General features: G+C 48.1%; 1 protein-coding gene across 1 annotated transcript in view; it reads right to left on the minus strand.

Annotated features, from left to right (window-relative positions):
• Window positions 1–8963, minus strand: part of KIAA1549 — a 126690-nt gene extending 117727 nt beyond the window's left edge. The window contains exons 1-2 of the mRNA XM_070264305.1: window positions 8885–8963; window positions 7134–7928 (exon numbers count right to left, since the gene is read on the minus strand). Coding sequence (XP_070120406.1) covers window positions 7134–7928; window positions 8885–8963 — 874 coding nt within the window. The remainder of the gene's footprint in view (window positions 1–7133; window positions 7929–8884) is intronic.
• Window positions 8964–13101: the final 4138 nt, after the last annotated feature.

Below are 13101 nucleotides of genomic sequence, written 5' to 3' on the forward strand. Positions count from 1 at the left end.
AGAGGATGGGAGCCTGAACAAGGACGGGGGCAGTGGTGACGGTAGAGAACAGTGGACAGGACAGAGGTATTTCCTCCCCTATCCTGCATAGTCGCCCGGTCACTTCCCTTCATTCACTGCGGAGTCTGTGCCCAGCTCACAGTCCTCTCTACTGCACTCCTGGCAAGTTCAACATCCACAGATTATTCACGCAAAAGCCTTCATCCACATTCCACTTCAACAACTGACTCCCACGGCTACACCTCACCCTGGGTCATTAACAAAGACCAAAACCGGAGTTGATCCACTTCTGAAACCTTAAATGCCAACAGCACCAACCCCAATCCCTCCAGCCCTCTCCCCACCTCACTGCTCATACACCTGCTCTAGGGTCTCATCTGGACCCCCTTTCTCAGTCCTTCACTAACTGCACCTTCCTCATCCAGCCTAGATTCCACACGGCATCATCCAGACCACGTCCTGCCAGATCCCTCAGGTCTCCCTGGCTCTTCACGTACCTGCTCTACAATTCCCAACCCTGACTCCAGCCAATCACTCACGTTTCCCTGGCCACACTTGGAATGTCAGATGCTACAGGACAAAAATCACATCACATGTGTGCTGGCATCACTACGAATTTCTTCCATCACCTTAGACTTCGCTCCCAACCTTGTACCAGTCCCCTCTGATTCCTTCTCCCAATATTATTTCTCCCCAACTCTCCTTATGAGCCTGCCTGTCCACATGAACTTGCTCACTTTTGGTGAATTATCCTCCAATTACTTCTACTCTTTAATTTTCAACCACTATATCTCTACTGATTCTTCCCAACGGCCTACCAACATGATCAAGTCTATAACATGCTTTGAAACCTCCATCAACCCCATGCCACCATTAGCTTACAGGGGTAACTAAAAGCTCACCGTGCAGAAGAATCACTTGAGGAGGTTCCTGAACAGTCAAAACTACAAAACCTCAGGCACCACCTATTTCAGTAGGTCTAGCTTGACCAGGAGTCTGGGTTTTCACCAAGAACCCAGATGATTCTGATCAGGTGGCCCTCACACCATCCTTTGAGAAACAGTTTGGTGTAGTAGCACTGGACATGATGGGTCACTCACCTATATAAAAACTCTCTCCTCCCCTGGCTTTCACGACACTATTTTGCCATGAAGTCAGTTTCCTTTGTGGGTTCCTCTTTGTCCTCCCCAGTCCTTAATGTTAGTTTCCTAGGCCTCTGCCCTTGGCCTTCTCCTCCCACTCTACATGCTCCCCCTCGGCAGAGTCTTCCAGGCCCATGACTTCAACCACCATCAAACACATCCATTTAACAAACTTTTTTTTTAAGTGCTGGATCTGGGATGGATGAATGACTGAATGTTCTGGTAATATTCAACACACTTAACAGCAGGTGGGGCATGAGCACCGACCAATGGGAAGGGGTGCTGTTCTAAACCAGAGTCCTGAGGTTCCTGCTATGCTGCACATTAACCCTTGAGTTGCTGGAGGTTGGGGAGTTTCCTGGGAGAAGAGTCCTGAGGGAGGGCATGGAGGCCCAAGGCATTCGGGGGGTGGGCGATGCTCAGCATAACAGCTGTTTGGGAGCTGGTATGGTAGTATTTCAGCATTTTAACAACCAGCCAAATGTCCGTAATGAATGAATAGGTTATGAATCAGGGCAGGTCTAGAGAACCATTCTGTTCTGAAGTTGCCTGGTCAAATAGAACAGGGCTCTTGCAAACTATTCACATAGATTCAGTCCCAAAGGTAGGTGTATCTCAAGGTCTCTGAAGATCTACATTGGCTCCAGAGTAGTCTGGGCTGACTCAGGCCCCAGTGATCCAACACCACCTACTCACAGAAGGTTGGAACAGGAGGCATTACCATAGCCCAGTGCTTCTTAAACTTCAAGGGTGTGCGCGAGATCACCTGAGGATCTTGTGCAAATGCAGATCCTGATTCAGAAGGTTTAGGGTGGGACCTGAGATTCTGCATTCCCAACAAGCTACCAGATGGTGAGGATGCTGCAGGTCTGCAGACCACACTTTCAGTAGCAAGGTTAGCTTTTCACTAATGAGGAAAAGCAGTGCCTGAAGCTATAAGCCATAGCCCGGCATACCTAAAGCATTATCAACAAAGACGGAAAAAAGGAAGACACAAAGAGAAAGAGTAAGAGAGAGCAAAGTGAGCAATTTTGAATGCAATGGTAGGAGTGAAGTGCCTTCAGCAGGTCACTGGCTCGAACATCTACAGGACAGTGAGTTAGTGACACTCACATATATTCAATAGAAACAGAACATTTGCTGTCCATAACAAGTGCATTCCAAGGTGTCCAACATGCGGACTTTAAATATAAGAGCTGAAAGGGAGCCGAGAGATAATCTCACTGACCCCTTCTTACGCTGATGAAGAAGCCCAGGACAAGGTAATGTGTCCGCAGGCACAAAGCAAGGTACCAGCAGCAAAGAGAACACTCGGGTTTGCTAACTCGCAGTTCAATGTGCTTTCCAACAAACCATGCTGCCTAAGCACATGAAAGAAATCGTGTCACTGTGAGCCGCTGCAAGCCGCAGATGAAAGGTGGGTGGTCACAACTTGGAAACAAATTAGATCGGTTAGAACAGTATCTTCCTATCTGGGAAAATCAACCTAGTGTAATTATAATTACAGTAATTAGCTGCCTCTAGCACCCAGGGCACTGATAGAAAACCTGTGGCTCCCAGGTCCCTGGTGACTTTTAACAACTCCCTGGGCGGGTTCTGTTTGCAGGATTAAGCGAGGCATTTCCTGACAAAGGCTGCAGCAGCTGCTCCTAAGTGGCCAGGAGTGAGAATCTAAAATGAAATCCTCTAAGCCCTTCGACTCGAAACCCAAAGAAAACCAAGCAAACTAGCTATAACAAAAGGCAGTTTCAATGGCACGATTTTAAATCAATTGTTCTAACAGTGAAAAGACAATTGCAAGATAGTAAGTAGTATATTCCCAAAATGCTATTAATTTTCAGTTACTGGGTTTATAGTATCTGGATCGGTGGTTCCACAGTTTAAAGTACCTAAAAATCAGCTGTGAACTTATTTAAAATGAAGATTCCCAGGCGCCAGGACCAAAGATTCTAATGTAGGTCAAGGGTGAGCCCCACAAATCTAAATTCTTAACAAGCGCCCCTAGATCCCCGAGCGATGTTGACACAGGAGGCCTAGGGATCACACATTTGAAATATTTATCTAAGTCTTTGTTTATAGGATACTAAACCACTCAAAAAGTATAACAAATATTCACCTCAAAATGGCTTATAATAAAATAGCACATTAACATAAAAATGTAACATGCCATAAGCATAAAAGCAACGAAAAAATACAAAAAAGAAAAACAAAATGGCAGATTTTGCTAATCAAAACAATCAAAACCTCAGAATTTCAAAATTATATAAAATTTTTTAAAAATCCACTGGAAGGGCGAAAATGCAACAAATAGAAAAAAATCGTTGCTAACCTTAAAATATAAAGAAAAATTTAAATATATATATACCACAACAGATAAATGAGCAAAAACAGAAAATTCACAGAATACAAACACAAAATAAACAACATTCAACTCAAAAGTAATAAAAAATTAAAGCAATGTATTACAAATTTATTTAACAGAGTTTTAAAAATACTATTCCACGCTAGTGATAATGAAGTGAAACAGGCAACTGCATAAACTGCTGGGGGTTATTTGAGCATTACAGCTTTATATAAAACGTTGATTCATTCAACAACCGCTTGCTGGGCACCTCTTAGGCACCCAGCACACTGAACAAAACATGCAAAGATCCAGCCTAGTGGGCCTTAGATTTAAATTACATTCTAATTTCCCTTATAGAAATGTATACTAAAAAAAAACACACACACACACAAAGAAATACAGACAAAGCCTTAGCTACATAGTTATTCATCACAGCATTATTTACAAGAGCCAAAAAAGCTGGAAATAATAAAAGAATAATTAAGTAAATTATTAGGATGGAAAATTGTGTTTTCAAACAATATTTAATCAATAGGAAAATGCTTAACGTAAATACTGAGTGAAAAAAAGTAGTAAATACAATTGTACATATAATTCAATTTTCATTTTTGTAATGTTAACAAAGAAAAGACCAAACTACAGTGTTATCCGTGGGTTGTGGGATTACGGGTACCTGTTTTCCACCTTCCAGTAATTTCCAAATTCTATGCAAAGTTATCACTTTCATAATAAGCATTATTTTAAGAAAGACTTATCTCTGAATAAGATGCAGAAATGGGGCACAATTCTTTCTTTTTATATTGTGGATGTCGTATCTCCTAAAGGCACTACATTCGAAAGCCAAGTCACAGTATTACAAGTTGTTTCCACAACAGCAAACAGTCAAGCCTAAACTTATAAATGTTTAAACAAACAAGCACAAAAGGGCACATTCAAAATGATGAATGAAACAGAAATAGACAAGAAGTCAATAAAACACAGAAATTTACAGACAGACTGAAATCAGGGGACCAACTGGAAGGTGGACTCCATTTAACAAAAGTTAACAGGAAAGAGAAACCTGCTGCAGGAGATCGTTTTCAGACAGCCACAGCAGGGACTGCTGCCTCACCCAGGGAATCCAAAACAGGATTAAGACATGCCGTTTTCTGACTAACACCGCCTACTCTTTAGAAAGAGCCCCTCCACGGCAGGGTTCAGCACAGTTCCCCCCTCCCACTCAGATGGTGAAAATACAACACTCAGGACTGGGAAGCAGAGGGTCCTAGTGGCACAGAGAGGAAACGTGGACTGAACAACTGAAATGCAACCTCTTCCCAGGATCAACCAGCACTCCCCATGCCCAGGTATCCTACATCAGGAAGCCACCCTCCGCCAGTATCACCCCTCACAGCCTTCAAGAAGTGGACCAGAGGCCACCGCTAAGAGGTCTTCCCTGAGGAGCCCTTTCACTCACTGCCTTTCTTGCCCGGGAATGGTCTGTGCTGGAGTCTGCACTTGCTTATGCACTGCTTTGTGTTTCCAACTGGATCCTTGAGGACAGGAGCCAGGTCCTCCACTTCTTCCGTTCCTATTCTATTACTCAGCCTAGACGCAGCTGTATGAACCAGAGGAGCCCAATATACACATCAGTGAAAGGATGAAGACTCTGCTTCCACGACGCCAGCTCTAGAGCAGAAAATAACTAATTTCATGTCTCCAGGTTGAATATTTGTACTGGAGGTTGAGAGGAAGCAGGAACGGACTTTCCAAAGAAGAGAAAGTTATGGAGGGACAGTACAAACAGCCCCACTATTGATTTTAAATTTATCAAAAGAATTACTTACATTATCCACGTCACCTGCAGTATATTCAGATGGCCACAGTCACATGGGGAAGCTGTACAGAGTACACAGATGTACTCTATGCATAAACGCATAGAGTTAGGAGTCCAACCAACCTACACTCCTGAAGCCTTAGTCTCCTTATCTGTAAAATGGGAATAACGATGCCTGACTCCTAACGTCATTGGATCGTGGATATAAACCGCAGCACCTGGCACACAGGGGGCACTCAGTAAATGAAACGATTAGCACGCCCTGTCCATCAGCAGATGAAGCCATCAGTATCAGATGGGCTTTCCTTGTTGACTGAAGTCCAGAGCGCTCCTCATGACTCTCTCTCCTTACAGAAAAAAGCCCAGAATCTCCTCTCCTCTGGATACACAGGCTGGAACACGCAGAGAGCAGGACTGAGACCTGAAGTGCTCGGTCAGGCAAAGTTGTCTGCACTCTCTGTGTACTGCCTGAAAGAGACCCATTCGGTCGCCCTCAGCTCTGGTGTGGCTCCCTCAGGTAGGGTGCCACCCGGCTCCGGGAAATCTCCGTTGGAGGCCTCAGGTGTGTCTAAATCTATGGGTCAGGGCAGTAGGGAGAATAAAAAAGTGATGACTCCACACCAACTAGCCTGTGACCTTGGGCAAGTCATTTCTCTGTGTCACTTTCTTCTTTCGTAAGAGGAGTAGTTCCCTCCTATGATCCCTGAAGTCCCTTCTTGAGCATGTATTGTACCAACCCCTACATGGCACTGGTTATAATTCCAACAGCGAAGTCCAAGGGACACCTTCAAACGTGTTCCATTTCCTTCCAAAGCCACTTAGCAGTCCTTTGGCCCTGCTCCCATCAGAAAGGAAGATCTGGAGGAGCTCCCCTGGCTTTCTGTTTTTGTTCTGTGTGCAGCCGCTCTCCACCCAGAGCTGCTCGTTCTACCTTTCCTTTTCTGGCCCCAAAGTGGTCAAGTGTGAGCACCGGGGCAATCATTGGCTTGCAGCGTGTCAGCTCAGAGATGGTTTCCAGACCATCCTGTGTGTATGCTCAGGGTGGACAAATAAACATTTCAGAGAAGCAACATGAATTAAATCATTTCCTCAACAACAAAACCCGCCCACATGCTTCTTCATAAATCATGCCTCTTAATTCCATGCTGTCGAACAGTCAGTAAACTGCATCTATTTTGAAAACAGCCCTTACTCCTTTCATGCCCTGACACTTAAGAATCACAATATTTTCACACTCGATTGTACTAATGCCTCTGCAGAAGTAATAGCAATAGCTATTTCCCTGGAAAGATCCATGGCCAGCGCGCTTTCCAAGAGATACTCTTTGAGTGTTCTTTGTGTCCTGGTGCACCGGGGTACACGGACAGCCTGCCCGCATCTGGGGGACGCAGGGCCACTCAGAGTAATGCAATCCCGTTTCAAAGCACACACACCGAATGTACGCCTTCGTCCCGACAATAAAGTATTCCCAAACATTTGATAGACCACACTCCTACAGCCATGCACAAATACAATCCCAGCGCCTGCATTCTGCAGGGAAAATAAAGGTACATTCGGAGACGAAGCCACCAAGACCCGCCTCGGGCTCGGTGGATAACAGGAGGATAGCTTTGCAGACCTCAAGCAAGATCGGCCAGAACCCGCTGGCTTTTTCGCCTCCTTTCCTCCGTGCCTTTATTTGCTGGGCCCAAGAAGAATGGAAAAGCATCTCAAGGAAGGCAGGCGAGGGAGCGGAGGAGAATAAAAGAGGATGGGCGGGGAAAGCAGGCTTGTGAAAATAACAGCAATAAAGGCAGGCAGGGTCGCGGCCGGAGGTCCCCGCGGGGCTTACCTGGCGCGCACGAGGCCGGCCGGGCCAGCAGCAGCAGCCAGAGGCCGGGCAGCAGCAGCCCCGGGCGGCGGCGGCGGCGGCGGGCGCGGCGGGCGGAAGGCCCGCGGCCGCTCGGCCCCGGGACCAGCGCGACCCCGGCGCGGGGCTTCCCCTCCATGGCCGCGCCTCGGCGGCGGCGCCCCGGCCCGGCTCCGGCTCTGTGCTCTCGGCCCGGGAGGGGCGGCCGCTGCGGCTGCGGGGGACCGGGCGCCGCGCACCGGCGCGGAGGGCGGCCGGCGAGGCGGGGGTGGGCCGGGGGCCGGAACCGCGGACAGGGGCCGCCAGCCGCACGCCGGCCTCGCCGCTCCGCCCCCTCCGGAGCCTCGCGCCGCTGCCCGGCAACGCGCGGGCCCGGGCGCGGGGAGGCGAGCACCACCTCCCGGCCGGCCGGGCGCCTGCCTGCGGGGCGGCCGGGCGGCGGCGCGGGGCTCCGGGCGCCGGGTGCGCGGCGCGGGGCCGGGCCGGCGCACCCCAGGACCCGCCTCCCGGGAGGGGGTGCCGGGGGGACGCGGGAGGCCTGGGCCCGGCCGGCGGCCCGCGCTGCCCCGACCCGCAGCCGACGCCGGGGCCCGGCGCCCTGGGACGCGCGCGTTCGCCCCCGGGGGCGCCCGGGGAGGGAGGCCCGCGAGGAGGGGTCCGAGCCGGAAAGCCTGGCCAGGCCCGGGCGGCGGGCCCTCGCTCCGGCTCCGCTCCGCTGCCTTCTGCGCGGGGCAGCAGGTGTGGGCGGGGCGCCTGCGTGTGTGACAGCCTTCGGGGCTGCCGAGGGGACAAAGCGGAGGAAAGGTCGGGCTCCCTCCCAAGGAGGCCGGCGTGCAGCAAGGGGGCGAGGAAAGCCGCGCACGGCTCTAGCCAGCCTTCCTCCCTTCCTGAGCTTCTGCCTCCTGCCCGGGTCCCTGGGAAACGCGGGACAGGCCGCGCTGGGCCTGGGAGGCCCGCCACCCCCGCACGTAGTAGGCCTTCAGGAGGCGCCTGCTGAACCGAACGGAAGCGGAGCGGAGTGAAGCACGTCCACGCCCTTTCAGGGAAAGCTGTGCTCTTGTGGGGTGCAGAGAAGGTCAGAGAATTAGCCTTTAGGGATTAGAGTTCCCGGGGGAAATGAGGAAAGCGAAGAAGGGAGCTAACGTTTGTCGAGGACCTGCTGTGTGCCCGGCAGCGAACTCTGAAGACGCCTGGTGGTTTAAAGGGCTTGGAATGTGAAATTGGCGATTTTGGATCTTTGCATCCCGTAGGAGTGTTTGCACCAGACAGGATACAAAAGGTGTGAGGTGGGGACGCTATCTTATTGCCCGGGAAATTATAGTGGACAGTGGAAAATGTGAATCGTCTACACTGACAAAGGGACCCACGTTGCTCTCCAGTCGGGTTCCCCTGCCAGGCCCTGCCTTCCGGCTCCAACCCATCCAGGCGTCTTGCCCTGCTCCAGGTCAGATTATTGGAGAATCGGTAATAGCTGTTCCTCAGAACAGAGCTGAGACACCCTTCTGTAAGTACCCGCCTGCCTGTTAGTTTCAAGGGAGATAATTGAGAATAAAGGTTCAAGATAGCTTTTGTTGACGTCCCTAATTTGTTTTGTATATTATTATGCCTCTTCATCAGAAACCATCCCTGTTCTTAGCAACTGATCTTCTCCGCCCCCCAACAGAAGGCTTTACATGCCTCACCTCCAGTTTGTTAAATCCGGGTGAGTACCTATGTGGAGACACTGCCTGTACCGGCGTGTCTAGTCCCCAAATACCAGGGCCTTAGATCTGGGACTTCGTCTTCACACTTTTCTTCATTCTCTGAACTCATGGTGTAAATGCTTCATTTGACCACAAACCACAGGCTTGCAGGGATTCTTAAATTGTCTTGCCCTGTTATATTATCTTTTATAAATTTATGCCTTACATCTCCAGTCAAATTAATATGAAGTTAGAAGACCATGCCGTCCTGCTTAGGATTCCTGTAGCACCAATAAACCCTCCTTATACGTCTGTTGATTTGGACTAGAACCTCCGCTTGCCCAGTGAAGAGGTTCTGCCTTTCAGAATTGGCCCCAGCCTCCAGTAAACTCCTACTACACTAGAACCCCGAGTGTCAGAGAAAGGATGCTCCCTTTCAATTCTCAGCCAATTCAAGGAAAATGAAGTGTTTGCCCATCCATTAAGAAGGGACTGACATCAGTTGGAAATAAAAATCGCAACTTCAAGGTAATACAAATGACCCAAGGTCACCAACTCTCTAGGGAAAGCGAGATCCCTAGGGCCCCATAGTCTCCGAGGTCTGAAGTCGTATACGTATAAACACGCACCTGCACGCATTTGTGTCTGAGAAGAGACGGGATTAAGACAAGGCCTTGGGGCATTCGTACCAAATTATGCAACAAATAAATCAAGGGGACACTTCCGAGCACCTGCCGTGACCTGTTAGTGCTGTGGGGGGATAGGAAAGAAGATTAAAGAAGCGATTTTAGAGATCATCTCATCTAATTCTCATTTTATAGATAAACAAGCCAGAGAGGTTTGTTTATTTACCTAGGGCTCAGACCCAACTAGAATTCTCATCCATTTTCTAGTTAAGCCACGCAACCTCTGAGGGAGGGGAGAATTAGCCTGGTCATCAAAAGGCTTACAGTCTGGTTTGGGAAGGAGGAGAGGTAGGATCAGTCCCCCCTTAGACCTACACAAAATGGGCCCCAGCTTTGGATGGCCGCACTCCGGGCCTCCTCCAGTTGCTCCTCTCCCCTGTGGGACAAGGAGGCCAAGAGGCCAGGGAACACGCCACCAGGAGCCTGCTTTCCCCCATGGTTGTGTAGCCAGGACTCCAGAATTCCTTGCCCCCTCACCCCAGGCTCACTTCCAGGGCCTGAGTGGCCTCTTCCTCCCAAAGGGTGAGCCACCAGCTAGAGTGTCCGGTTCCAAGGGGTGGCCAAGGGTAGTTGTGTGCAGGGGAGTAGTAGAACTTGGACATGCAGGTGGGTGAGAGGAGCACATGAAGCCTAAAGGAGGGAAGCAAACGACCAGGGTGGGAAGAGAAGGCGGAACAAGCTCCATCTCCATGCGGCAACTTCACTGCCATATTCCTGCTCAGAACTCCAAGCAGTCTGAGAATGCTGCTTTTGGGAATGCAACTATGAAGTTGTTATGAAGGTACATTTGTCAAGGGAGAAGGATAGACATATCTTATTTAATAGTTTGCTTGCTTAGCATGTAATTTTCTGATGTTGCATTGTAGGGTATGTGAGCCTGCATTTGTATTTTTGACCTGGGCCCCTCAATTCTTACCGTTGGGCCTGGATAGGAATTGGGAGGAAAGACTGACACAGTGAATAGTGAGAGGATGACTGAAGCTGCTAGGGGGTAGTACTGAGAACCCCGGACCAGGACTCAGAACAGCTGAGTCCTGAGCTCTGGTGTGTCACAGAAAAGTTTGTCATCCTGGGTCAAAGCCTTATCCAGACTCTCAAACCTCAGTTGTTCTTATCTGATGATGGGCTTGATTATGCCTACCTTGCTTAGCTGTGGGTTGTTATAAGGATCATACTAAATAAGATAAATGTCCATAAAGTTCGTTCATTAAATTCAGTGAATATTTCTGGGGCTCTTACTATATGCCGGGCACTGCAGTGGGCCCTTGAGATACAACAGCAAACAAAACAAGAGCTTCTGTCTCAGTGAGCTTGCATTCTAGTGAGAGGAGAAGGGCAATCAGCAAAGAAATGAGTATTCAGCTGATGACAGCTATGTGGAGAGTAACAGAGATGAGGCGGGGTGTGGGGCGGGACAGTGCTACTGTGTCAAATAGAGTGGTCAGGGTGATCACTCGAATAAGGTGACGCTGAGCCCAGGGCATATTTGAGGAAGGGGTTCCAGGCAGAGGTAGCAACTGTGCAAAGTGGAGAAGAAGCTAGAACAGAGTAAAAATTGAGAAAGTATTTCCTGAGCCCCTACGAGTAAGTGCCCACAGAGCAATGTGCTCAGTGATGAGCAGGATTAACTTGCCACAGTTTTTTCAAAGAGTTTACAATCTTAAGGAAAAATAAGTTTAAAAAAATAACTATGTTGCAAAGCAGAACCTAATAAATGTTCAAAGGAAGTGACAATGTGTTCAAAGAAGGGAGAAATCATATTTGATAGGAGAGATCAAGGAAAGTTTCACTGTGGAGTTGCACATGAGTGGGCCTTGTGGGGTCCCTAAAGGATGAGGAGGGGGGCCGGCCCCATGGCCAAGTGGTTAAGTTCGTGCGCTCCACTTCAGTGGCCTGGGGTTTCACTGGTTGGGATCCTGGGTGCAGACACGGCACCACTTATCAGGCCACGCTGAGGTGGCGTCCCACATGACACAACTAGAAGGACCCACAACTAAAAATATACAACTATGTACTGGGGGGATTTGGGGACAAAAAGTAGGAAAAAAAAAAAAAAAAGATTGGCAACAGTTGTTAGCTCAGGTGCCAGTCTAAAGGATGAGGAGGATTTGGACAGCTAAACGGGACAGGACAGGTCTTCCAGATGGAGGAGAGGTGGTATGAACAGGGGCATCAAGGCAGGAAAGCAGGGGATTTATCTAGCTAGGGTACTGAGTCAGTGGGAGCAGTGGTTCACAACTCTGGCTGCATATTAGAATCATCTGGACCCCAAAAAACAAAACAAAAAGACACCCCCAGGCCATACCCAAATCTCTGCAGCCAAGGCTTGGGCAAGCATGTCTTTGAAAGGCTCCCTAGGAGTCTGATGTGCAGTGAGGAGTAAAAACCCATTGAAAAATAGTATGAAGTTTCCTCAAAAAATTAAAAATAGAACTACCACATGATCCAGTAATCCCATTTCTGGGTATTTATCCAAAGGAAATCATTATTGTGATGAGATATCTGCCTTCCTGTGCTCGTTGCAGCATTATTCACAATGGCCAAGACATGGAAACAACTTATGTGTCCATCAGGGGGTGAATGGATAAAGAAAATGTAGTGTATAGAGAGAATATTGTTTAACCACAAAAAAGAAGGAAATCCTGTAATTGGAAACATTTAGCTCTTGTGTTTTAGCCCTTACGGATAGACCTTAATGGCGTTATGCTAAGAAAAATAATGTCAGACAGAAAAAGACAAATACTGTACGATCTCCACTCATTTGTGGAATCTAAAAACATCGAGTTCATAGAAACAGAGAGTAGACTGGTGGTTACCAGGGGCTGGGGCGGCAGTCGGGGGAGGTGGGTGGAATGGGGAGATATTGGTCACAGGGTACAAACTTCCAGTTATAAGATGAATAAGTTCTGGGGATCTAACATACAGCATGGTGACTGCAGTTAACAATACTGTATTGTGTACTTGAAAGTTGCTATGAGAGTAGAGCTTTAAGTTCTCACCACCGTAACAACAACAAAATGGTCATTACAGGAGGCACAAACTAACCTTATTGTGGTAAACATTTTACAATGTATCAAATCACTACATTGTGTACCTTAAACTTGCACAATGTTATATGTCAGTCGTACCTCAGTAAAGCTGGGGGGGAAAAATAGGAGTAAGAACCAGTGAGCTAGAAGTTTAAGAGTCAACCTTTCTACTAAAAATGATAAAACAGATACTTAAAGAGGTAGAGAAGAGAGAAAGGGCAGCTTGGGTAGAACAAAGACTCAAATATCTGGCTAAAGGGTGTAGACTTAATTTTGTAGGCAATGGTGTCATTAATGACTTTTTTTGAGGTATTATTAGAACTAAGCACAAGAAGGATTACTGTATTAACAATGTATAAGATGATTTGGAGAGAGAAAAGTCTGCCAGTGGAGAGACCAATTAGGACAAGATCTTAACTGTGTGCAAGAAGTATCAAGGATCAGAACATTTTTCACCATAAATAGAACTTTTGAAAAATTGATTATATCTATTTGTGCCAGAGTGTGGAGAAATAGGCACTCTTAGGTTCTACTGGTGGAGGTGTAAATTGGT

This window comes from Equus caballus, chromosome 4, assembly GCF_041296265.1.
Source record: "Equus caballus isolate H_3958 breed thoroughbred chromosome 4, TB-T2T, whole genome shotgun sequence".
NCBI classification, from domain to species: Eukaryota; Metazoa; Chordata; class Mammalia; order Perissodactyla; family Equidae; genus Equus; species Equus caballus.